The 27,819-nt window shown below is 42.3% G+C and overlaps 1 protein-coding gene across 1 annotated transcript in view; it reads right to left on the reverse strand.

Annotated features, from left to right (window-relative positions):
- The window catches only part of LOC100698875 (transcription factor IIIB 90 kDa subunit), a 122,029-nt gene that overhangs the window by 27,744 nt on the left and 66,466 nt on the right, over nt 1-27,819 (reverse strand). Inside the window, exons 13-16 of the mRNA XM_019348966.2 lie at nt 22,002-22,063; nt 20,611-20,692; nt 20,325-20,380; nt 16,777-17,042 (exon numbers count right to left, since the gene is read on the reverse strand). Of these exons, the coding sequence (XP_019204511.1) occupies nt 16,777-17,042; nt 20,325-20,380; nt 20,611-20,692; nt 22,002-22,063 (466 nt within the window). The remainder of the gene's footprint in view (nt 1-16,776; nt 17,043-20,324; nt 20,381-20,610; nt 20,693-22,001; nt 22,064-27,819) is intronic.

The following is a 27,819-nucleotide window of genomic DNA, read 5'->3' on the forward strand; positions in this document are numbered from 1 at the left end:
TATGCCCCATCTTTGTTTACTATTTCCCACCGAGGCTTCTAGACTTCTGATTGGCCAACATTTCTACACGGTTAGGAATATATCGCCACCTGTTGCTTTGGCATGTTCCTAGCAGCGTTTTCCTTCATTTCTGTGTTTACGTGTGGACGGGATTATTTTTTAAAACGAAAACGGAAAATCTCCGTTTTCAAAAATACCCGTGTACGTGTGGACGTAGCCTTAGACTGTTGTTCACTACAAGACTTGTTCTGTTTTATAAATTTCTTCCCACAGCGATAATAAGAGCTGAACAAGTAGTTTCACTCCCTACTAGGAAGAGGAGAGCTGGACACTTTTATCTTTGCTCCCTAACAAGAAGAGGGGCCGCGTCCTTCAGAATATCACACACACACACACACACACACACCTGCATACGTACATACATACACACTAACATTCCTCTGTCTACGAACAGAGGTATTCACTATTGTATTACCTTTGTATAAATAAAGACCAGGGCAGTGGCAGAGCGCGAATCCCTGAGCCCTCACTCTCGTGCGAGTGCTCTGTGGCTGTCCTTGCTTGCAAGTAAAAAACTGCAGTGTGTGTGTTTCTACTATCAGACTCTCAGCTGAAGAAGTGTCTTTTAGAATAAATCTCTTGACAACATGTGTGATCACAGTCACAATAACAAGACAAAACAAGATGAATTAACTATCCACTGTTCTCACATACAATACCAATAGTCATTTGAAAAAGTTTCCACAGATCTCTGAACTCTGTGAAAAACTAAGTAGATGATTGAACAGTGTGTAGAATCCCCCTTTACCTGCAGTAACTTAAATAATTGTTTTCTGTAGAACTTTATTAGTCTGCCACATCACTGCTTCAGCTTATGGAGGTTTCTGGATATTTGTTCATGCACAGCTCTCTTAAGGCCCCATTTCATTCAGGTTGAGGTCTGGACACTGCAGCACCTTGATTCTTTTTCTTTTCAGCCATTCTGTTGTACATTTGTTGATGTGCTTGGGATCTTTGTCCTGTTGCATGAAGCAATCTAAGCCGAGCTTTGCCTCTCGGAAGACAGTGGCATCGTGTGCACTACTGTACAAACACAACATCCTAACCCTCAAGCAACAACAAGCACAGGCTCAGAATAAAATGAGAGTAGAGCGCATGCTGACCCCAGTCAAGCAGCCAGGATTGATTTTTCAACAGGAAACAGAAGCAGAGATGAGCAGTCAGACTTGTACCTGTGTCTACAGGAGACTGTGGCTAGAACTGTTTATTTTAGCTGGCTGTCCAACTTGTATGGAACTGTAATTTAAAGTTTTCTAATGTTTACAGGTAATTATGTGAAAAAATATTTAAACATTTCTATAGGAAGTAAGTGATACTCTGCAGTTTTTTAAGTAACAAGTAATGTAGGACACCTTTAAAGAACAATGCTGCAAAAACCTAACTGATGCCTCCAGCTTTATGTAGAGTTCAGGAGTGGATGATGGCATGGATGGAGATGCTAATGCCATACAGGACAATTCCTGTATGGCATTGTCATCTCCATCCATTCCAATAAATGATTACAATAACTGTCATTTTAATAGGATATGCCTATAGCCTGTTTGTAGGGTGACTTTGTAACATATGTTCAGAGACTTCACATGACACATTCTGGGCTTTGTCCTGATTTATCCACAAGCTGCAAGCTGTTTGAAACTCCACAGGGTGCCTAATAAGGGAATGAATTGTTCATTTAAACAAACTATAAATATTTTTGTAATAATTACAAGGCTAACAGTGGAACCCAGGAAAAAAAGTGCAAGTTCATTTTCTCAAAAACAAATTGACTCGATTACAGCGAGACGAGTTTTCAGTGTGCCATCTGTCTCTGGAAAAAAGCAAAAATCTTCCACTGTAGGCGAGAAGCTCATTTCTTCAAAAGGAACCTCGTGTACTGAACATCCTCTTCTTGTGCTGAATCACATCTACTCCTCCTCCTCCTGTATTTGTTCTAATCTGCTCTTCAAGTGAGTCTGTAAATCCTCCCTGCCTCCTCACCACCTCTTTTTTCTTCCTAATAACTCATCATAATAAAAACAGGTAAATCTAGTTTCACATAATTATTGTTATACTGCTGCAGCTTGTCCCTTTAACCCCTAAATTATCCCACTGCAACAATATAAAGAGCAAGAAATAACCGCCTCATCTCATGCTTCCTACTCGGCTCTTCTCCTCTTTAAAGCATCTTCAAACCCACGGACCTAAAACATGCCACCATCAACATAGTCACACCAGACCACTGCTGTATGACCCGTGAAGCTGGTGTGATGTTATCATCTGAACATAAGCAGTTTTTTCACACATTAACCGCTCACAGAGTAGCAATATTACACATGGATACTTTTTTGTATCAGGTATTCATGCTTCTGTTAGCTGTGCTACCAACCTGCAAAGGGAAATATGGGCCTGCTAGAGCTCCACTGTGCTCACCAGCTTGCCTCTACCTGCATGTGTCTGCTGCATCTTGCTGAGCTTGCTTTAGCCACGAGGCTTTTTTTTTTTTAAAGAGGTTTTCAACTAAAAACAGCTGCTCGTTGCTGCCGAACAACGAAATAATGAGCTGAAACTCACTGTAATGCTCGACAAGCTGCAGATTAAGATAGTTTCCTGCCTCTGAAGCACCAGTGCACTGTTTTCACATTGTCATTTAAGGGACAGATGTCTACAGATCAATATGCATGCCCATCCAGTCCAGTTCCCTTTCCAGCTTTAGACTGAAAACATCTAACATAATTTATGATATATTTTTTTCTTAAAGCTGCAGAGAAGCTTGCATCTTCTGCAATATGATATATTCTCCATTATGTGACCGATTGTTTCTCCAAATCTACACCAATAGAAGTGAAGAGTGCTAAGTTAACATTCATTAACACTAAAAACACAATAAATTCATATGGAAAGTGCACCAGGATGCACCAAACGGACACTTAACTGACTCACTCCATGCTCCATTTTGTTCTAGGCTTTGCTTTAATGCTTCTTTAAAGCACCTAAATGCATTGTCATTAAGCAGAAGCATAACACATTACTACATCATGATGTAAACTAAGAAGGAGGAGGTCAAGCTACATCATCAACAAGCAGTTTGGGGGTATTTCAATTTGTATTTTTCCTGCAAGCTCTTGAAAAGGTCAGTTTCATCTCTCTGTGCTCTTTTCAAATAAGAGGTCACAGCTCTTCTGTTTGTCTTTGTAAACTGCAAACCGGCAACACTGCTTGTTTCTTTCTACCTACTTCAACCTTAATCGGTCAAGGTCTTAACTGCTGCTTTGCCTCTGACACCACTTCACTTAAACGTCTAGAACGGCTCTGGTAATCAGTACATCCACTTTCACTTTTCAGGTGTGAAAATCGTATTATTTTTTGAGTCCGTCAGTCTATTTATCCATTTATCAACTTCTGCTGCTTCACTGGGATCATATATCCTGTCAGGACACTTCATTAGGTACACCCTTGCAGTGACCATTCCTGTAGCTAAAAACAGGAAACTGGAAACCGAGTCTATAATTAGCACGGGACCAAAGCTGTGTAACAGGAAAACGTTTCCCGGTCAGACGAGTGTAAACAACATGAAAGCATGAATCCATCCTGCCTTGTATCAACAGTTGAGGCTGCTGGTGGTCAATGGTGTGTGTGTGTGTGTGATATTTTTTGTCACACTTACCAACTGAGCATCAGTTAGATACCATTGCACCGTAATTCTCTAACGTAACTCAATGCTATGAAGAATTGAGTTGTTCTAAAGGGTAAAGACTTCACATGTTTCGTGTTCAGAGATGCTCAAATGCTCAGATCAATGCTGGCTCTTCTATACAAGGTCAAACTAACTGCTTCTCCTTCACCCTTTGTCTCTTTTTGACAAATGTATTCTGTAGTTTCATACAGACATTCAAAATACAGCACGGCACAAACCCCTATGTTCCATATATTAATCTCGCCCTCCTCTGTCTGTCTCACTTTCTATCCCTTGACTAGCTTTCTCCCTCTTGTCTCACCCTCCTCCCCTCCCTCGCTCATCCACTCTGCAGCGACTCTGTTAGGCTATCACTCTCTGCCGGGCTTAGCGGCTCGTTTCTAATCAGCTTACTGCCAATGAGACTAAGCTTGAACTGAAAAGGCGATTGAGGGAGGCCGTTTAGCCACTGGCTGACAACTGGCAATAGCTGGAGGGGAAGGTGTCAATAAAACTTAGCAAGTAAAAGGAATAAAATATTAAACGGAAAATAATATATCACATTGGGTTTTAAGAGAGCGAGGACCAACTTGCAAGTGAAGATAAAGAGGGACAAAAGAAAAAGTACTTCAGTGTTAAAGTGTCCCTTCGCCCTGCGCCGAGGGGGAGAAGGCTTCAGTTGCTAAGCTGTGCTGTGGCCCCGCGAGGCCATGAACTACCACAATAGCATCAACTCTTATAGTGTCAACATTTTCGGTTGCTGGCTGGGCTGTTTTTTCTTTATTCTGTGGCTAAGCTGTGGATAAAAACTGGGATGTTTTCCAAATGGCCCAGTTTTAGAGTTCCCCTCAAAATTCCAGCCCTGGCTGTCCCATTAGTTACAGTGCGAGCCGTGCTGGAGAACAAAGGTTTGGCCGTTGAAAGCTGTTTGGATGGAAGAGGCTGTGCAGGGAAAGCTGCTGTCGCCGCTGTGAGTAGAGCCGGATGTCCAAAATCAAAGGGATGCTCTCATTTCTTCGTGCTTCATTGAGAAATGGGTTCGTCTGAGCAGGGTGGGGGGGTGCAAGGGATTAAATATCTTAACATCTCTCTGCATGAGTGTGGAAGCTAAAGACCTCAGCGTAAATGTATGTGGAATGAGCTTAATTTATCATGCAGCCAGCAGTAAACCCTTTCCACAGGCCTGTTAGCCCCTGGGATGTACTTTCATGTGTGGAATAGTCATGGCATCACCAGCCTGATTATGAGGCAAACTACAATGAGTAATAGAGGGCTCATGATCAGTTTACACTTTTATCTCATCGAGCCATAACATTATGCACGACAACTGCACAGATATGAACGTCCCATTTGGCTGGAGTGACATTTTCTTAGAAGCTGAGCTAAAGCAATTAGTGCACAATCAACTAAAAAATATACAGCTCATCTTTTAACTTTTAAGCTTCACAAATAAACCGTTCTGTTTTTTCTTCTGACTGAACATAACACATTTGCATCATATTGATATTTATATGTGTAATCCCTGATCGTTCTATTACTTGGTATTTCTATTAGCCTATTAGCAATAAATATAGTAGTTTTTTTCATCGCTGGAAAGAGAGAACTACAGAACTACAGAGAACTACAGAACTACAGAACAGAATGGTTGAAAAGTGGTGAAATCTGCTTATTTCACATGCGCCAGATGGGAAGCAACATGGTCCTTATTTTGGAGTTATCTGTGTGCAGACCTGTAAAATTCAAATCCAATATTATTTTTCTTTAAGCTCAACTTTTGGTCTCCATCAGTTACTGAGTATCTGCCTCTTAGGCTGCACGAAACGAAACTGTTTAAAGCCAAGACACAAGCGTTTTAAGCTATAGTTTGATTATAATTAGATAGGGGTTGCTAACTACTAGCAGCCTCAACAGTAATTTTATGTAACAATACAAAACCGGGCATCAATATCTGTATCTTAAAAGGATAGCTGGTTGTCTTTGTTCATATAATCCCTCCCCTTCTGTTTTAGATTCAAATTGAACTTTTGAGATTTTTGTAACTAAAAGAAAAAAAAAGAGTAAGAAATCAGGTCTACAACGCACCGTCAACAGAAGCACCAGCAGCATGTTTTCTTGGGAATGACCTCAAAGTCCGACACACTTGTCTTCTGACAGCTCGCTCAGTCTTCAGAATAATTTAAACTCCACTGGTTAGATGAGGAAACATTGGTGCAGGTCTCTTTAAAGGTGCTAGAAAGCCTTCAGGTCCTGAAACCACTCTTTTGTTTAGTTGTGTGCTTCAGGTTTTCACCTAGAACTGCTCTACATTTTCTTCATCCACCTGTCCCTCTATGCTGACTAGTCTTCATGTTACAGTCAGAATAACATCTGCACAGCATGATTCTACCACCACCGTGTTTGACTGCAGGGATGGTATTAATGAGGTGATTCTCAGTGCCTAGTTTCCTCTGTACACGCTTTTGGAAATAGCGGGCAGACAGTTCGATTTTTGTCTCCTCAGACCAAAAAATTCTTGCATCCTGTGGTCAGAAAGCCTTTTGGATGCCTTTTGGTTAACTCTCAGCAAGCAGCCATACGCCTTTTAAACAGGGAAAACCCTGTTCTTCACCACTCTTTCATAACTGTGTGATTGGTGGAGTGCTCCAACCATGGCTGTCCTTCTTTAAAGTTCTCAACTCCAGAAAGCAACACTGGATCTAATTTACAGTGATCATTGGGTTTATGGTTACTAGTCTGACAACCAGGGAAACCAGATCTAGAAAAACTGTTGGTTGCTCCGTTTTAAGATTACGCTGGCTGCTGTTAGAGACTTTCAACACTGTGGAGACGTTCTTTTATCCCCAGATCTCACCTTGATGCAGTCATGTCTTATAGCTCTCCTCTTCATGGGCTTTTCACTGACATATAGCTGTGAGACCTCATGGAGGCAGGTATGTGCCTTTCCTAATTACATCCACTGAATTTAATTAGAGAACAGGTGCACTCTAATCAAGAAGCAGAAGTAGCTCAAGGACCACTGATATAACAAAGATGCCCTGAGTTTAATTATTTAAACAGGGTCTACTGCTTCGCCCAACGGTATATTCCCCTATTCTTGAAGTCAACAACATGCTTTTTCTTTGTCACTGAAAAGTAATGTGTGCAGATCAATGAGGAAAAAGTCAAATCGATTCAAAGATGAGTCTGAAGCACACCAAATGTGGAAAACTTAAAAGGCTCTGAAAGAACAAGACTATAAATCTACCAACTGATAGACGCCCTTAATGTCGGAAAAGCCTCAAATTTTGCGTAAACAACCTTTTAATCTCATCAGCAGTGTGTGCCACCCACATGACATGGCTGCTGGAGAGTCCCTGTATGTACATGTGGTAGTAGTGGGGGATGTTGGGCGGACGGGGGTCTGCAAACCTCCACCAGCACCCAATAGTAATTGGTTACAGTTTGCAGGGGGGAGAGCAGGGAGATCAAATGCTTCCAGGGAGGTGCTGCAAACCACAGACAAATTATACACCCTCCCCTAACGCAGCTGGTCACTTAAGTAGGAAAACATCCTCTTCGATCGAGTGTGCTCTGCAGGAAACTATGGAAACTTTACAAATGGTAAAGTTCACCCCGCTCTTTTCCTCTTCTCTGCGGGAGAAGATTTAACTGGAGCTGCTCCTCCTTTGTCAGCGTTTCCTGTTTCTGTTCAGTTCTTTAAATGTACTCTAGATTTTCTCACGACACCTGCTCCAACAAGTCTCAAAACCAAAATTGGAAAGCATTTCCTTCCCGTTTCTGTCCCTCTCGCATAGCTTTGCAGAAGCGGTGGCAGCGGCAACATCTGGCCAGAAACCTGCTGAGATTTCTAGTTTTTCCTCAAGCACTGGCTAAGTCTGTGGGTCAGATTTACATTTCTGGAAAACCAACACAGACCAAAATGGTTGTCCTGGCTGCCCTCTGTGTGAGGGAAAAAAAACGCAGTGAGGAATTTATTTTCTCTTTCTTTTCCTTTTCCCAAAAAAAGCTTTGGAATCAGACAAGCTCTCTAAAAAGAGAAGAGAGGGAAAAAAAAACTTTGAATGGGGAAAGAACAGATGAAGGAGCAAAGAAGTGTAAAGAGCGACAGAAGAGGGAAAAAAATATCACTGGAGGGCAATTATCTTGGCTATTTCTGGAAGACTGCTTTTCCATCCTCCAGTCGGGATGGAGGGAACAGGGAGGGTCTGTTTGGCAGCTGGCTGAAAGAGGTGGAGGGCGAAGAGACAGAAGGAGGGAGAGGGAGGGAAGAGAAAGAAGGAGAAGTGAAAGAGTGCATGGTACATTTAAACCTAAAGACTGTCCAGTACACTGAGTACAGCAGGGGCCTGCTGTCCCTGAAGGGCTGAGTTAGTAGGAACACAAAGCAAGAGAAAACAAGTGGGTGGGAGTGAAGAGGGAGGAGTAAGGGGGGGAAATGGGGTGACGCAAAGACAAAGACAAGATAACAGCAGGCAAGAAGCCAAGAGAGAAAAAAAAAAAGAAATCAGGCCCGACACCGCAAAGACAAGAAGTCTGTGGTGGTCATGTGAGCATCTGAATTAGTTTGTAGGCAATCGTTTGAGTAAAATAAAACCGGCACAGGATACTTCAGACTAATGTAAATCTCTGATATCTTGAGTTCACAAAGCTGCTCTGCCAGAAAAAGCTGCTCAAATTTCTGCTTCTCGAGGTCTAAAATATAAGCTGTCCTACAGATTAAGTCACTCCAGCAGAGGCGAGAGGGATGATTAAAGAAGGCGAGTCAAAAGTGCTGCGGTCAAACCTTTCCAATGATTATGATTTTATGGGAGGAAGAAAAACAAAGACTGTCTTGAGCTGCACCTTTTCTGTATGTTAGGTGTAAATGCGCCGAGGTGTAATGGACCCCCGACACATTACAATATAAACCGATCAGTCATAACATTATGAGCACTGACAGGTAAAGCGAATAACACTGATTATCTCTTCAACATGGCACCTGTTAGTGTGTCAGGGAGCATGTGAACATTTTGTCCTCAAAGTTGATGTGTTAGAAGCAGGAAAAAATGGGCACGAGTACGGTGTGATGGCTAGACGACTGGATCAGACCCAAACTGCATCTCTTGTGGGTGTTCCCGGTCTGCAGTGGTCAGCATGATCAAAAGTGGTCCAAGGAAGGCACAGTGATGAACCAGCAACTGGGTCATGACTGGTCAAGGCTCACTAATGCACGTGGTGGGTGAAGGCTGCCAGTGCGGTTCAATCCAACAGATGAGCAACTGTAGCTCAAATTGCCAAAGGATTTAATCTTGGTTCTGACAGAAAGTTGTCATCGCATTTTGGTGCTACATAACCCCAGACCAGCCAGGGTGTCCTTGATGACCCCTGTCCACAGCTGAAAGCGCCAGAAAGTGACCTGGTCTGATGAATCATGTTTTTTAATTTAGATCATGTTGATGACCACATGTGTGCGCGTCAATCACCCGGGGAACACCTGGGACCAGGATGCACTACAGGAAGGCAAGCCGGCATGTGATGCTTTGGGCAATGTTCTGCTGGGAAAGCTTGAGTCCCGCCATCCATGTGGATGATACTTTGACACGTCCCACCTTATTTAAGCATTGTTGCAGACCTTTGATGGAAACAGTATTCCCTGATGGCCGTGGTCTCTTTGAGCAGGATAATGCGTCGGGCCACAAAGCAAAAATGATTCAGGAACGGTTTATGGAGCACAACAACAGGTTTGAGGTGTTTATTTGCTGTCCAAAATTCCCCAGATCTCAATCCAATTATGCAATTGTGGGATGTGCTGAACAAACGGTCCAATCTCAACTTACAGGACTTAAAAGGATCTGTTGTTAATATCTTGGCATCAGATACCACAGCACACCTTCAGGGGACCAGTGGACTCCATGCCTCAATGTGTCAGAGCTATTTTGGCAGAAAAATGGGGACCAACACAATATGAAGCAGGTGGTCATAAAGTTATGCTTGATTGGTGTATGTGTCCTTTGAAATACTGAACCAGAATTCTTCAGGCCTCTAAAATTTAGAATAAGTAGTTTAGAGGAAAACAAAGTCTGTCAGACTGAGCACCAACAGATAATAATACAAGCATGTCAGAAAAGGAGCATCAGTTCATTTGACCTCTAAAAATAAATAAACTAAATAAATCGAGTAAGATGTCAACAGAGCCTCAAATCTACAACTTTCTGTTTACTCAAAGTGGCCTCATCAGACTCGCTCTGTCATTGCCCCACTTCCACGTCTCATTTTCATGTCGCGCCATCCAGCTTGTCTGAGTGCAGTGAGGCAAATTTACACATTTTTTAAAGTGCAAACACTTCTGATGAAGAGCGGAGATGAAAGGATAAAAACAAAAAAAGAGCTGAAAGAAAGACAAAGAACTCGTTAGCGAGTTGTGAGAGCCCAAAGCTAGAGGAGACCTGATGGTGTAGAGTGAATCGACAGGCCTTTAGGTGCTGCTGAGGGCTTTTAACTGCGAGACAATTCAAAAAGTAGGTGAGAGAACAGAGTGCAGGAGGACGAGGGAGAAGCAGGTCGAGAGAGGAGAGAAAAATGGATAAAAAGTGGGATGAAGTAGACAAAGTTGGAGAGGCAGAATGAAATGGGGAAGAAAGTAAGAGGAAATGGATGGGAAAGAACCAGAGAGCAATAAGGAGACGCTGAAAGGAGCAGGTGAAGGAGGGAAACAAGAAGGAAGGTAGAAATGGAAAAAGAGGGAGGAAAGAGAGTGAGAGGCAGCTAGTAAAAGCCTTTTCTTAGAGTAGATGTGATGACGGCAACATGGTGAAGAAAATGGGTCCTTTTTGGGAGACAGAATCAGTGAAACTTTAAGCTAGAGACAAGCTGAAGAGTACTGAAACTTACAGAGATAAAATACTTTCATCAGCATACACAAATTTTATTTCATCTCAGCGACATTTAAGACTGATTAACGTCCTGATTGTAGGCATGTTGGGTACATAAGACACGAGCATATTTAACCAATCGGCATTATTCAGCACTCCAAACTCTAACTTGAGCACTGCAAACTCTGCAGAAACCCGATGACCTGGATTAACGTCACAAATAATTAGCATCCCTGAGCCTGGTCCCAGGGAGAGGGCACTTCCTGTTAAAAAGGGTGTTCTTTCTTCACACTGTCACCATGAGCTCGCAGAGAGGCTCTTTACAGAATATAATTACCTTAAGAGACCTGCTGTATGAAGTGGTGCTAAATAAATAAATCACATTGGATTAAACTGGCTGAAGTGCCACTAGTCATCGCAGTTCCCAATGAGGCAGCAGAGCTCTTCAAACTCTCATGATGATCTGTTTTGTCTAATTGTTAATTTTCAAAAGAGCTTAATCACATTAAAATGCTGTTTACAGATGCATGGATGGATGCCCAAACAGCATTTTAATTATAATTCCTAATAGTAAGCAAAGAATGCACAAGAATCTTTAGTGAGCCTGTCACCAGTGACAGAGAAAGTGTCATGTGCTCAGGGCAGGATGCCAGCGCTCATTTGCACCACATTTTGTCTCATTTGGGGACCCTAGAGATGAGTCTTTAATCTTTAGTTTGGTCTTTGGGTTCAATAAAACACAATATAACACAATAGAGGCTGTCAAAATGAAACAAAATATAGCAAAAGAAAGAATTTATGACCAAACTACAAATAATATGCTAAATATTAGCTCAGTATCAGTATCTATGATGCAGTTCATGCATGCCGGTGGATATCAGAGCAGCTAGACAGACCTGCAAAAAGCCACAAATGATGAAAATAACATAACGACAGAAGGAAATGAGAAAAACTCCAGGACGACACAGAGCAAGGACCTAAATCTGAGAGCAGACCCTTCAGCGGAGCTCTGAGAGCAGCCAGGAACATGTAGGAGGAACCAGGAGAGGGAGGGGAGGCCACGGTAGCACAATGCCTCAGTGTAGCCCCTCAGCGTGGCCTCCAAACAGGGCACAATGACTGCACTGTCAGCAGGCCGTCTCCTGCACTTTCATAGGTCTTCCTGACACCAGGCCCCTCTCCTTTTTCAATAACCAGCACAACAACCTTTTCACGGGCCGAGGCAACGGTTTGCTCCTCGACCGCCGAGCTGAAAGAGACCATTCTGCGCTCAACGGCCGCTGGCTGAGATTGTTTTTTTGTCTTTGCCATTTTTTTCATTCCACTGCCACGACTAACATGCTATGAGAGAATGGGAGATTATCACCATTTTGCTACTCGCCAGCCCTCGGGGCATTTTCTCGTTGCTAATGGCTTATGGATAGAGCTACAGAAAACCGGAAAACCGCGGGGGTTGAAAACATTATTGTGCATTCAAGGCAACAAAGTGCAGAGTTCAGCAATTTCTGCATAAATGGACGGAGCCAGCATCCATTCAGGAAAATAAAAGAAAGAAGCAAAGTGTGGGATGAATGATTCAAACCAGCGATTCCGCATCAATGATTCATTGATAGCACGGGAATGCATTTTTAAAAATTCAAACAGGTCGGACACTTTAGAAAGAAGGCATCCATTCTTAAACACACAAAGACGGGGCTTGTGCCGGTGAAGCCCTCCTTCAAGGAGATCAAAGCCAAAACATGAAACTGGAGATGGGCTTTCATTCATGGAGCATGTCGGCTTTCCAAGGAAGAGATTTGCCATTCTGGCTGCAGCCATTAGCCAACTGGAGCAGCTCAGATCCAGCACTGTTGCAGCCGACTGTTGTTACTGGTTTGGTGTAAGCATAGCTGCTGCTTGCAAACTTCAGTCATTGATAAATACTAGGCGCAGGTGTCAAATATGATCAGCAGCAGTGCTGTGCGGTGGATCAAAAACCATGGCTGAATAATTAACTCAATAATGTGACACATCACAAGCGCACTTAAAAATGACTGCTCAATCTGAAATGCAAATATTACATTTCACACATTTTATTCAAAGGCAGTTTTCACTAGAGGTCATTCAGTTGGGGATAGTTCAGTTTGTTTGAAGTCCGAGGTTCTGATCCTCAGTCAGTACGCTACCTGCAGGTGATGGAAGAAGACCATGCCCGGCACAGAAACTAAAGCAATGCTGTGAAAACATTAGCAGCAAACTATGGAAGCTTGTTTCCTTCAGTGGAAAAACAAATTGTGTTCCATAACTCAAAATCTGGAATTAGGCAACTGAAATTTCAAGTTCATAAGTCACAATCTTGAGAAAGGTGGAACGCACCAGTTCATCATGAATCCATACCTCTTATACAGTTATCGTTGGCTAGAAGGCATTCAAAGCTGAAAAACTTGGATCATTCTTCAAAGTTTTCTTCAGGTGTAAGCAAGTTGTGTGTTGAGGCACAACAACAAACTACACTGATACAAATTATAGGACTATTTTTCTTCTGAGGTGTTATTAATATGCTCTTAAACATGAAAACAAAATCCAGCCTTTATATGCAGCTTTTAGTTTGATGTAAACTGTTTACCTGACCCGGCATGACTCCAGGATACATGATACACAGGAATGAATAGAAAAAAAACATCATTTCATTGTTCATTGTATCTGAAGACCCAATTCAAAAAACCTGTTTTCATTTCATCGTTCAGGCTCCAGAGTTACTCTGTCCTTGAGCATTGTCTTTAGGATGAATGAGATACTTCAGTGGAGTGTACGTGTGCGTGAAGAGGCTGAAGTGTCCTCGAGCAAAAGACACTGTATCACTGGCAGCTTCACCATCCTGACCTCTGACCTCCCCGTGGAGGGTTGTGAGCACAAAAGCAATTTCCCCACAATGATCACTAATGCATCACATTACCATCCTATAAATGGGAAAAGCTATAATGTGTCATAATTTGTGTCATCCATCATGTTGTCAGAGGGAGTGGTTGCTGTTTCTGCCAGAGAGAGTGGCTGTCTATTGATTTAATCAACAACTGAAGCCTTATGCTGAGTTTTTCCTTTTTTTCAACTTTGTATTACACTGTAACCTCACATTGTTGTTTTTCTTTCATTTTCTTCTTCTTTTTTAATGAACTAATTGTGCTTTGTTCCCCTCCATCTATGGCTCAGGTAGTAGAGCGGGTCATTTACTAATCAGAAGGTCATCGATCCTCGACTTCCCCGGTCCACATGCCGAATTACCCTGTGGTATGATACTGTAACTCAAGTTGCCCTCAATGCATCCAGTGGAGAGTGTGTGTGTGTGTGTATTAGAAAGTGCTTGTGCATAGATAAATGTGTTTGTTTACCTGAAGCCTAACCATGGCCAAAGTTCCACATAATTAGATCAGTGCATGTATGAGTAATCTTAACCTTCAGAGCGATCTGTTTGAGACAGTCGTCTCTACTCGGTCATTTGTAATGATGTCAGCACGAGCACATATCTCTAATGTGGTCATGTCAGACAAGCAGCACTGACTGCGAGCACCGAATTCATCCGACTCATTTCAAAACCTTCTGTTTGCGTGTGCAGCCAATTAGAGGAAAGCTGTTTAAAAGGGAGGAGGAGCCAAAAAAGCATGAGCATCATTTTGAAGTGCAAATCGTTCAAAGCTGCACACGCAGAGTTTAATAAGAATCAGAAATGAGCACATTAGGTGCATTTTCATGTTTTTATATTTTACTTCAGTTTCATTTTTTAGTCTCTTTACATCAGATTTCACTGTAGTTTATTCCTTATTTGCATTTTTTAATTTGTATTTTTTACTTTCCATTTGCTATGCTTCAGTTTTTTCTCCATTATTGATGTATTTATTTATGCGTGTTCTGGGTTAATCCTCCGATTGTAAATACTGAAACACGCTGCACAGAAACACATGATCGCAAAATAAAGAATAAAGTATTAAAGACAGAAGAAACTCAGGGAAATACTCCCATCTCCATATATGCCTCCAGATTATGCTGCTGCTGTTGATGTTTCCATGACCCGCTTTCCACTCGCAGGCTTTGGCTTCAAATCTTAAGAGACTGTAATGTTTTTCTTCCCCTGTTTTCATGTGTGTTTACATCCCCCGTCACTCTGTAGAGAGCAATGTGACAAACCCATTTTGTTAAGCAGTCTTTTAGAAATATATTTTATTTGACTTAAAAAAAAGAAACGGGCTCTGAAAGGCTCCTGACTGCAATAAACGGCATACTTATCTGAACTCCTCTGTGGGTCTGAGACCAAATGCAGCGCATTATCGCAGAGCCCAGGACAGGCTTTACCAACGCCTAGCAAACTGCTACCAGATGACTTGAGCTGACCTAACCACAGAACCTGGGAGGGGGTGACTTGTGGGGGGGTGGGGTGGGGTGGGGTGTTTTACATCCCCTTAATCACCAAACAGCTGCCTCTATAGGAGAGCTATAAAGCTTCAAGATGGCACCTAAAACCAACATTAACTGAAAGAGTTTTAAAAACAGAGCCATAGGAAACCAATTTCCCCCACTACCAAACAAAGTGGGGAAAAAAGCCCCTCAGCTTTTCTCCCTGTTGCAGAAAACCCATTAAATTCATCTGAAAGGATCAGTGTGGATCAGTCCCGTGAATGCATGTCACGAAAGGAGTGGGGGGTGGTGAGCAACCGCTAAGGGACAAATCCTGGCAGACAAGGTGCATCGCTGAAGAAAAAAAAAAGAAATACGGTAAATCCCACAGGAGTCGAGGGGAAAAAAGAAAAAAAAGGATAACAGAAGACTGAACATCTGTCCTCCTGTCGCAGGTGATTATTTTGGGGCAAGCGGACTCGGGATGAGGCAGTTTCTCCTCCTTGTTCCAGGAAAACAAAAAGCTGAGTCTGACCTCGGTGGCAGACGACGAGCGGCTGGTGCTGATCAGACCTGAGCAAACACTCTCCATCCATCTCGCCTTGATTCAATCGAGCATCTGCTGTTTGCATTCCAGATTATTTAATGGTGTGAGGGAGTGAGAGAGGAGGCTGAGCAGATCCAAACAAAAGTAAATATGGATCCATGTTCTTTAGCCGTTAGCACGGTTACATGATTCTGACAGGTGAGAGCATTAACGCGAGTAGGTTAAATTACAATTAATCCACTATCCAATGTTTTTGGAAGAGAGCCTCCCACAGATGACATAATGGCTGGCACAACAGCTGTTCTCGTCAAGAGATTTTTTTAGCTGCTTAATATGCTTACAAGATAACAGACACGCACACACTCAAAAAAGGTAGGACTCTTATGTAAATCATTGAGAGTTCTGGGAAATGTACGATGAGCATGAAACGTATCACTGATATGTATCAATATCATTTTTTTAAAGAACATAATGTAAAGAAAGATGCCGGTGTCATGGTGCAGTTGTATAGTGCGTCCACCATGATGGTTCCAGCTCCAGTGTTTACACATGCACACTGCAGCACATGTAGCAGAGAAGCATCACAGCTGAGCCAGCTTTCAGAGGGGCCTCTGTGGTTGGCACACACAGTCGTCAGAGCCTGTAAATGGCTGTTTACTGCCAGGAATCAGTGTGGTCTGTGGGCACCACATGAATCATTTTTTTCAGGCAGAATCAAGTCATAGCTGGAGCATAACTGAGCGATTAAATCAGCAACCCAATTATTTTAATCTTCGCCGTGATTCTAGCATATTGGGGAAACATGAAAATGCTTTTTTACTCTGATTCTATGTGAATAAATACTGAACCATCCAACAAATGTTTGGTAATGATAAATCTGTGGGATGGATTTGTGTCATATAAAAATGAGTCTTGTAACAGGTCCACAGAGCTCAGATCTAAACTTTCTGGAGCCTGGGAAAAGGTGAAGCAAGAGAAGACACTGACAAGCTGTAAATCTACAGAAGCAGCCTGTAGTGAGTTTTTCAAAGTCTGCCAAATCCCTCGAGAAAGAATCAGTACTGCTTAAAAGGCAAAGAGCGGGCACTATATATTAATTTGATTTAAGTTCCTTCTATGTGCACTCTGCTTTAAAAGCCAGAATCTCAGAGGTCCATTAAGAAGTGGGCAGTTTGCTGATAGGTTTCAGTAATCATTGTTTTAATGTTTTTTGCTCATATTATGATGACATAATTGTATGTTATACCCATTCTGACTGTTGCACCTGCTCACTATTAGAAACCAGGTTTTCCACCAACCTTTTTCCCAGAGTACTGAGTGGCGTGCTGAGGCTGAGCGGAGTTTGGGCGGGTCTTCGGTTGCGTCCGGCCAGCTTGGCGGCTGGCCTCTCCTTCTTTGGGGACTCAGCCTTGCGAGCTGGGCTGGCACAGGGCTTGATGTTGAGGTCCTTAAGGACGTCGTAGTTGATCTTGGAGGAGATCCTCTTCTGCTCCAGCATCTTTTCAATGGCCTCGTCAGCCGTGTTAGCTCGGATCGGGGGATGTTTCCTATTGGGGCCCCTTGGCTGTCGGGATTTCAAACAAAACTAAAGCTTAACATCGCCTCTCATAAAAACAAGGACACTTTATAATCTGCAAAACATCTGGAAAACACATTACAGCAAAGCAAAGTATTTGCTTCCAGATTACCCAGCTATGTGTGGGTAGTAATTTGGCTTAGCTACATGCTAATATAAGCAAGCAAAGACACTTATCTTATGCAGATTTAGGTTTAGCAGGAATTACTGTAATGTATTAGCATGCAAACATTGACTAAAAAGGCCTTTACACACCGGACAAATAATATTTGTGTGAATATTTCGCGCATTAAAAATAATGGCCTTTACGGCTGGTAAATAGAGTATAAAGGATGTACAAAATGTCGTCATGGCTACCAGTCAAATTGTTATTTGATTTCCAATTAGTGCACAGGAGTGAACCAACATCGTTACCCCTAGACCTGGACTGCTGGGGTGAGTAATTCAAAGCTATGGGGTTGTTGCTTAAAGGGCTCATTAGTCGTTACTCGCTCAGCAGAAACGACTTTTCTTGGTGGCCCAAATTAAAGTTTTGCCCTGGCTAGGACCGCATATATTCAAAACAAGTCCCAATCAATCAGTTCTATGAACCAGACAAAGCTCAAATGTTATCTGAAAACAGTTTGTCTTTATATTAAAGCATTTGGTCCCATAGAGGATTTGCCCTCTAAAAGTAAGAATAAAGAACAGCTTTTCAGGCAAATATAAAACCCAACATGTTTCTGTAAAAATGCAGTTTACCTCAGTTAAGACACCAGATTGAGGTTATCACCGAGCTTCAGTTACTCTGCATTAACCTTGACCTGCTCTCTAAATTATGACATAGATTAGAGATTTCCTTTATTTAAAACCTTTAAAAACACACTTTTAAACAAGTTTCTTTACACACTTGATGTGATCAGTTAAACCCAAAGCCTCGCTTCCCCATTCAGCAGCTAATCAACTCAGAATATTAACGGTTACCAAATGAGAAACAAAGGATGCTCAAATCCTTTGTGCATCAACACGATGTTCTTCCTGTTGTTTATTCAGCCACTTATTTGTCAGTGATGTGACAGTTTGCTGCTGGTTGGATAAGAGCTGTCGGGAGGCTGTGTGTCTCATTAGATCTGTTCCACTGCAGTTAATCCAGCTAGTTAAAACCAGTGAGCAGATGTTGGGTCTAACAAAGGGCCTGTGCTGAGCCAAAACCAGTAATGGCAAATGAGAGGAAACCAGTTCCACAGGACTTACTGCCCGTCTGTCTGTGTTTAGTCTCAGTCTGGATCACAGTACCGCTCACTGTCCATCTCACTTTGCAGTTTTTAATGCATCGACTCTACTTCAGTCATTTATCGCTAAAGACTGACAGGTTCAAGCTCTTCACTGCTCAGAATGTGATGCTTTTGACTGGTTTAAGCACTGAAAAATTGGCTTTTGGAGTATTGGTCAGACTCTAGTGATACTTAATTACATTACCTCGGGCACTAACATATCCCCCCTTCCTCAATTTTTGCATTTTAATGTATTTTTATTCACTGTTCCTCTTACAAGTAAAACCTACAGAAAATAATTCACAGACAAACTGCAGCTCCAGCGATATTCTTTTGAATAAATTACTGCCTGAATGATTATCTGCCTGCACAGAATCATTAAACCTGATGGGCAGGTTTAACGACTGTACTGAGATACTGACATATTATATGTATATGGTTGAGGGTCAAAAGGTGCTTCAAAAGTCAAATCAAATGTGCCGAGGCGGAAATAATGTTGCTGAAGAATAACTACACATAGGTTAAGTTTGCAGGGGTCCATCCTGTTTTCCGATTTCTATCTTTTTAGCAGAACTTAAAAATACAAATTAATATCTCACTGTTTACATTTGAGATTTGATGTCACACAAAACTGTTTACATGCATCTTTATCTCATCTGATCATTTCAGCGTTGCGTGTGGTTGGGCATTTAGGCTTGAGAGTTTGAGGCACTTATTACAAGCCTGCAGGAGTTCTCCTGAGGTATGAGGGACTCGCATTACTAAAACTTTATAGGAGACCACTTTGCTCATTTCCAGCCACACAACTTTACTACTTTTATTCCTCAACTTTACTAGAGTTTGTTTGTTTCACAGTTCAAAATAATCTGTATTTACCTTATTTTGAAAGGAGCCAATTTAGTTTCCTTCGGAACAACTCAACAAACCCCTGCACCACCACCAACTGTTAATACAAGGCAGGATGGATCCGTGCTTTCATGTTGTTTAACTCTGAGCAGGAAACATTTTCCTGTTGCTCATTTTTGGTTCCGTGCCAGCTGTAGACTCAGTTTCCTGTTCTTAGCTGACAGGTGTGGCACACTGTGTGCTCTTCTGCTGCTGCTGCCCATCTGCTCTTCTGCATACCTTTGTTTCTGTCAGCTCAATACAGTCTGGCCAGTCTCCTCTGACCTCTGGCATCAGCAAGAAAACTGCTGCTCACAGGATAGTTTCTCTTTTTCAACCATTGCCTGTGAATTCTGCTGCATGGGAAAATCCCAGACAACATGGGCTTCTGAAATACTCTGAGCAGTCTGTGTGGCATCAACAATTATGCTGCTTTTAATCGCTTTTGCTCCTAATTGTGATCCTGAAGTTTGAACTCCAGCAGGTCCTCTTCACCTTCCCTACATGCCAAAATGCACTGAGTTGCTTCCATATGACTGGCTTATTAGATATTTGTACTGTCAGCTGAACAGGTATACCTAATAAAGTGACCTGTGAATATGTGTGACGGGGAATATTGGTGCTTTAATGCTGTTATTTAAACAGATCCTTCTGCAAAAACGACTCAGGCAAACTAATATCTGTGATACTTTTCAGGTGTTTTTTCTTCTTTCGGGTCTGAAACGTTTTGTCAAAAGAACAATCTGAGACATTTCAGGCACAATGAGTCTAGCGCACAGACCGATAGCTGAAGCAGAAGAATGAGCGGCTTTCTGTCAGGATTGTGTAGGGTGCAGATTTCAAGTAGATAAGCGGTCAAAGTTGAGGCAGCTGCTGGTTGGACAACTGGGAGATATGAACAGATCATGCGGCATCAGATGTGACCGGTGCTTTTACGGCTGACAAATTGTGTTACGGCCCATTTGGCCGTTTTCTGTCTGACTGATCAACTCTCACCCTGCCCGACCACAAAAAAAAAAAAAAAAATGCTGTCTGACCATTTAGCGCCTCAGACAAACTTTCTGTCATCCTGGCGAGCTCAAACAAAAATGCCCGCCCTTATCTCACAGTTTTTCAGACCGTCTGCTGTTACCTTTCTCTCTTTGTAGATCCCAAGCGCCTTCTCCTTCGCTATCTTGGCTTCCTTCTCTGAAAGAAAATAAAAGAAACAGTCTGAGCATACAAACTTGTAGACAGTGCATATAAATATGACACAACCTGAACGCTCAGGTTCATCTGGAGGTTTAGCTCTGTTTGGCTGATAGAGAACTAAAGGTAGGAGGTAGATTCTGGGACAAACCAACCAGTGAATACAATGAGCATTAACTTCACCACTGAAACTCTAACACAACAGAGATCATGTTGCATCCTCAAAGTACCTTTCTGCTCTTTGAGGTAGGTGGAGTTTTCTGCCATCCAGAGTGCCGTCTTGATTTTGACTTCTTTGTCACTCAGCAGATACTGCGGAGGAGCAGAGGGAGAGACAGGAGTTCACATTACAGGGAGTTTCCCAGTTTTTTTAGGGTAAAAAGGCCTGCTGCTAACCTGTGAGCTAAATCATCAATTAACCAACCTGGTTTTTACATATTTTACCAGAAAGAAGAAAGCAACATACTGGCACATTAAAAAAAACAAACAGTTTGAGTCAAACTTCTCTTTAACGATGTGCTTCCATGTTCCCACATCCCAGCGAATAACCCTGAGAATCCAATGTTATCGTACACAACAAATTGGAGCATGCACTCTACTGTTGAAATGACTGCCCAAGCAGAGATAAACACATTACACAGTAAGACTGATGCTTTTATTTCTGTTTTTATTCATTTTGGGGCCTATTTTGTCTTCATTTTAGAAAGATTCCCACTTTCCAAATAAAGAGGAAAGTTGCTGTTTGCAGGTGGTTGATGTGTAGTTGAGTTTCCTACATGTTTTTGAAATGTGCACTGCTGTTATAGACTTGATAAGCTTTGTAAAAATATAAATTGCATTAAGTTGCTTTTCTGGCCTCCGATCCAGCTTGTCTATGTTGAATTTAAGCAACCAGTCAAAAACAAGCAGAGGCGGGACTTAGAAAGACAACAGCACTGACAAACCGGTTAATTCAACATTAGAGTCAGTGGTTTTTGCAACTTTGCAACAAAAGCAGCCGTAGAGAAGCATGCACACAACAGCTGACCCTTAACACAAGGATAGCTTTTTTTAATGTTTTTTTCATAAGAATAATTCTACAGTGGTTTGAATTTACTGTTAAATAGTAACATTACAGACTAAGAATAAATATCATGGTGCAGACTCTAAAAATCTTAAATGAGGGACTGCCCTACACGTGCTCCAAGCAGGAACCAGGGAGTCTGGTTCGTTTGAAATCACACATACAGCACAAGGACGACTTGATTCTGCTGCAGTTTGTACAGAAGTAACGTTTCTAATAATTCTGTTGTTGATGAGTGAAGAGATAATCTGTCCAATGCAAAGATTTGTCTTGTATTTCTTGTCCCTGTAGCTGCCTTACAGTTTTAAGATTTTGTTTTTTAAAATTCTGAAAATGAACCATGTCCAAATTATTAGTTAATTTTTACCAAGCTAACATGCTACATGCTAACAGGCAATAGCAGAAAACATTTGACGAGATTTTAACTCTTCTACGGGAAAAGAAAACAGAATTTTCTACATCGAGGAAGATTTTAGGGCATTCAAGACATTCACATCGCATGTCTGAATCTGTAGTGTGTACAGCGTGACTGGAGCTGCATACGCAGCAGGTACGTACCAGCTCTATCTCACTGTCATTTATCCCACTCAAGTCGAGCTCCCCGCTGTCAGCAGCACCATCTGTCACAGAGACACACACCAGAATGGACACTCTTAGATTTGCTGTAACACACGTTTTTACTCCAGCCGTCCCATCCCAAAGGGCTGAAACAGGAAACGTCAGCTTGCAAAAATAAATAAATAAAATCTCTTCCTTGTGGAAGATCTGTGAAGCATCTTCTATCAGGAGGAAATCGGCAAATTAAAAAAAAAAAGAAATAAAATATGCAGTGTGACTTCTGATAAGACGCTAACAGGCTTAACTCACTTTAAGCCGATCTACCTTCACACGCTTTCTTTTCAATTACGATACGCTTTCTAGATTTCAGCACGCTTTATTTTGAAACACTGGGATGCTGAAACAGCGATTTGCATTTTTCATAAGATGGCCGAGACACGCTCCCGCTCCTACCTGTGAAGGATGTGTCGATGAAGGAAAGCGGTATCTCAAATCTTCCGGTTGCACAAAGTCCAATTTTGGAAAAGAAATTTCAAAGAAAATCTGATTGGCTTTGATAAAAGGAAACAAAAGATGACTTTTTCTCTTTCTTTGGAAGAAGCGGGAGCGTGTGCCGGCTTTGACAGGAGGAGGAAACCATCAATGGAAATTCAACAGCTTTCACTCCAAAAGATTCTCCACCTTGATTAGCTGTTTTGCAACAAAGTGCAGTGTTTCTCTGGCTGCCTGCAGACATCAGACAGGCAAAGACTGAAAGGCTCGATCTGAAGAAGCAGCGAGCAAAAGGTTTATGGGAGTCATTTAACTTCTGTCAGGCTTTCTGTGTTTGACATGTTCACAGGGGCCCTTCTTTCCTTAAGTTCAAACTCCCAGTCGGCGGCAACTTCAAAGAAGAGCCACCTGAGTCCACGGGCAGCTTCCCGGCTTCATTAAGGAGAGACAGGTGCACAGACAGGCAGGGAACAGGCAGAGAAGAAGGAATACATTCATCCTCAGACAGTAAAGGGTGTGTTTGCTGCACCACTGGAGAGGTTCGGGGAGGGGGGGCTAATCTAGTCAGCTTTTTTTTAGTTCAGTTAGCAGATTGCAGCTTCCTTAAAAAAGAAACCGCTCCAGAGGAAGAGACAGGTCAGTCGCTATCTGTCGGGCCCAGCCCTCTAAGAACTTCCTCCCCATGAAGTGCGGGGCCGAGATAAGACAGAGACAAGCCCTGGGAGAGATCGGCAGCTCCGGGAGGCAGAGAGGCAGTGACACTAAGAGCTGATAACACCAGTCCAACCCCGCAGAGAGCAGGGGGGAGGGAGCAATTACTGAGTTATTATTCAGCCGCTGCTTTGATATATCTACACTTGCTAATTTTAATCAAACCCATAAAATTGTTCTTGGTGAGAGTGCAGGAGAATCTGTGGACCGCAGGTTGAGAATTTGCCTCGATATATCAGGAAGGTAAAGCTGAAATAAGAGACATCGAGCGCTTCGATTTCACTTTCCTGCCTATTCGTCTTTTTAATGAAGATGTGATTTGTGCAGAGCCAACAGGCAGGGATGTCACGTAAAGTCGAGGACCAATATATAACTTTATCGCTTCCAACAAGGAGATGCACATCTCCTCAGGTACAAGTAATCGGGACTCAGCCTGATGATAAGTGCAGCATCTACAGCTAACTTCACAATGAAGGACTACGCACATACAGAGAAGACTCAAAGCACTGAGGAACTTTCAGATTTCATCCAACTGAATATCTATTAAACACCCACTTTCATTATGGCACCAGAGTGAGCCTAAACATGTGACGTTTAAAAAAAACAAAGCAGAGTAACGCTGATGTCACATCCTCTTTAATGGAACGCTGTTTGCACTGTGTCGATGGTGTTAAATAATCGGTTAAGTGAGGACCTGAGGAAAAATTCTACGTATTAGAGGAAGTATTCTTGTAATCTGGATATACAGAGAAAAAAACTAATAGGAGCAGGTCATTAAAGTTTTTTTGGAAAGTACTATTTTGTTGTATAAGACCACAGAACATGCACCTTCTCTCTCTGGCACAAAAAGCTATGACCTGTCGAGGTACAGACACAGGACTTCAGTGTCCTGTTGGGCAGGCTGGCGTTTAGACATAGGCAGTAGTTTCTGCAGGTTTAGCTTCCTGGAGCCAGTCATGAGCAGTCCTGCAGTGTGTCAGGGTACACCGTCCTGCAGGAGGTGGTGCTTGAATCTAAAATCCAAGCAATGTGCAATAATAGATTATGAACAAGGTTTTACTACCCAGATATCTCAAACACTCTGTTCAGTTAAGCTAACAATCTTTTTGTTTGGATGACACTGCTGACTTCAGAGAAAGGCACACTGAAACGTTTACAGAATGAAAGACCAAACAAAATCCTCTTTTAAGAAACCTTGAAGTATTATGAATTTGTTCCTGGTTTCAATCGCCAATCTAACAACCGACTAGCAAACTTGTCATTCAGTGTTTATTCGTGACAACAGATCAACACTTTTTCATACAAAATGAAAATCTGATGAAACCTGAAGAATCTCAAAATGACTGAATGAAAAAAAACATGTGCTTTATGTTACTGTGAATGTCTAATGATGAATTTAGAATAAGTAGCAGGATACCATAAACACATGATGGTCAGGCTGGGCTAAATAAGCACTAAATCCAAGCCCCTTTAATGAGATTATCTCATTATTACACAGAAGACAAAATAATTTAAGCCATCTGGCCCTCATCAGTAGAAATTCAGTGGAAACTGCTGAAGGCCAGAAACATTTTGTGTCACTATGAATAAGAAGTGGTGGATTACATCACCTCATTAGTGTGTGTGTGTGTGTGTGTGTGTGTGGGGGGGGGGGGGGGAGTGGCCAAGACTCGCATCACATTCACAAAACTTCCAAATCCTAAAGGAAAACAGAAATCACCTCCCTGATGACCTTGTGCATGCAGAGAAACTACTTTTCTCTTCCTGTCCAGGCTGACAGAAGCCTGAGGTCTTTTGGCAGCAGCTCAGTAGCTCAGAGATGCAGCTCTGCCTGCATATCAGCACTGAGGAGGAAAAAGAACCAAAAAAGAAAACACACACACACACACACACACACACACACACACACACACACTTCCCCAAACAGACCCTACTCTCGACAATGCAGTAATAAATTCTTTTAAGACAAAGGGGAAGCACTAATGGAGAGAAAAGCAGGGAAACAGGCAGCGATGGCTAAAATCATTCTGACAGAGATCTGGACTTTTAGTGGCTTATATAATATTTACTTTATTTGTATTTGTAACACACAGCTTACAGTGAATTGTACTGATATTTAAAGCAGAAAAAAGTCAGTACTGAAATGGACTGATGCCGCCTGTGTTTAGAAAGTAGCAAAGCTTTCGTAAATCACCCATGAAACTAACCACACCTCTGAGCGCTGTTTGAGGATTGAGCTCAAACACTATTTTGTCCTGTTTAGTGCTACGTAATGTCAGAGAGAAAGTATCTTCTGGTTATCTCAGGCAAATAGCGCCATCAGTGAGAAACCCCACCCAGCTGCTGTTTTACATTTCTGTTTGCTAGAAGCAGCCAATCACATGAAGATTGGCTTAAAGGGCGGGCAGCTGAACAAACCTGTTTCACTCAGGTCCTCAGTACTAATGACCCACATAAATAAGCACTGTTCATCCATGGCATGTCATTACAATAGACTTTACTTGAACAATGGATATAGACACTGTGACATCACCAGTTTTTGGATTCTATAGCCTCATCTGGTCTTTAAGTGATGACGTTTGAAGCCCCTAAAAAAGTCAGTGACCACTGTCAGCTTCTCTCGGTTTTTATTACCGCTATTAATTTTAAAGCTCAGTTTTTGAAACCTTATGATGTAACTACAGCCCAGCCCATGCTGCAGTATATTAATGACTAACCTCGTATTGTGGATGGATTATTTCAGTTGTTCTCCTGACTGATGTTTGGTCCATTTACAGCATCCTGCCATGCGATTACATTTGTCCCTAACCATCGGGAACCCTCACGTTAACTGATATCGAGTGGAAAAGTGTTAGCGTTCATCCTCCAGCTTCACTGTGTTTATATTATGCTAACATAGCTGTGTAGCTAGCCACCACGTAGCACATCATTATATACCAGCTAGCCCAACTTCAGTAACCCCACAAACATCACTGCTGTTTAGTTTCCTGTCTTCATTTATGTCGGGAGTGATAGCAGAGCTGTACGTTTGAATTACATCAGAAATCCCTCAGTCATTACATCATCTTTAGATTGAAACTAGTGAGCTAACTCACAGCTAACTTCTCACTCTGTTAACTTTCATAAATTGTGTTTTCATGGATGCCTGGACTTTAAACTTAATTGTTACACCTGGTAGAGCAGCCACACTGATCATTTTATTAAAGATGAAAGAATTTAGACAGTTTTTAACTCTCAGTGATGCCGCAGTGTTCGTTTGACTTTGGGACCTGAAGCGGAGTTTGGACCTGGAAACGGCTAATGGTGTCAGACTTAAAGACCGTACAGAGCCTCAGCATTTTAGCTGCAACAACCAGAGTGTTAAGTTCCAAGTTATCAGCTAAAATCAACAAGCTTGGTTAGCAAGTTGCATCCATGAACTGCACACATACAGAAGCACAATCTGCTAATTAGTGCTAAGCTAAACGCTAAACTAGACACACTGTAACGTAGAGTAGGTCAGCTTTGAGTGTGGCCAGAGAGCCATCGTTGAGAGGTCCAGACAACACAGTGTGAGCTGGGATACAATCAAACCAAACTCTGAGGTGAGTAAACTGAAGCAACTACCAGCTTCAGCAAAGGATACTGTTGATCGACATATGACACGATAAAGACACAAGAGGGTTAACTAGGAACTTTTAAAGCCCTCTAGCAACCAACTACCATCTACAAAGCAAGGTCCTTTTATCTGGATGGATAGATGGGCTTTAGTCATTCAGGTCCCAACACTCATGTGACCTTGATAGGTGACTCCAGAACAAGAGCAGGAATGCCTTGTCTTGGCATTAAATTTCACTTCAGTATTCACTGTGCATGAACACGAGGGATGGCTCATCCCTCCATAAACAATGTGATTTAACTGGCTCCAGCCCACATGAGAGATATTTTACTCGCTAAGCTCCTTTATCTGGCATCACAGTAAGGACACTTATTTGCTCACAGCTGCAGGTTCAACAGCTGTCTGAGAAGATGCCAAATTCAATTTCTTTTCAGGCATACAGCTGGCCTGAAGATAAATCGAGGAGGAAAGAAACCCACTGGCAGGAAGGTGGTGTTCAACCAGCCTAATCCACCGCAAGCTGTTAACCCTATCACCCTGTTCTCTCCTGGCCCTCACAGCCAGGTAACCTGACCCTACGTATACTCCTCAACCCCTCCCCTACTGCTTCAGAATTACCCCCTAATACTATCCCCTTCTCGGCCGTCTCCCACGTATCACGGTGTCCCGGGTGGCAGCAGGCCTGTCTGATGTGGTCAGGAGAAAAAGATGCTTCACCGCAGAGGATCTCTAATACGAAAGAAGAGAGAATAAAAGAACACAAAGAAACTGAGAAAATGTGCCCCGCAGGAGTGAGCGCTAACAGGTGAAGTAGACAGCCTTTTGAAGATGGTGAAGGAGGGAGAGAACAAGAGATTTAAAGGGGGTGGGGGGCTGGTGAGTGAGCCTAGCAGAAAAAGTAAGACATAATGCCGCCGCTGAGGATCCTTATTTTTCTTAGTGTCCACAAATCCCAGAAAAAGACCAGAACCAACAACGTGTTTAGGCTGTCTCTCAATGCTTCCTGCCTCCCTGTGC

Source organism: Oreochromis niloticus, linkage group LG19, assembly GCF_001858045.2.
Source record: "Oreochromis niloticus isolate F11D_XX linkage group LG19, O_niloticus_UMD_NMBU, whole genome shotgun sequence".
Lineage (NCBI taxonomy): Eukaryota > Metazoa > Chordata > Actinopteri > Cichliformes > Cichlidae > Oreochromis > Oreochromis niloticus.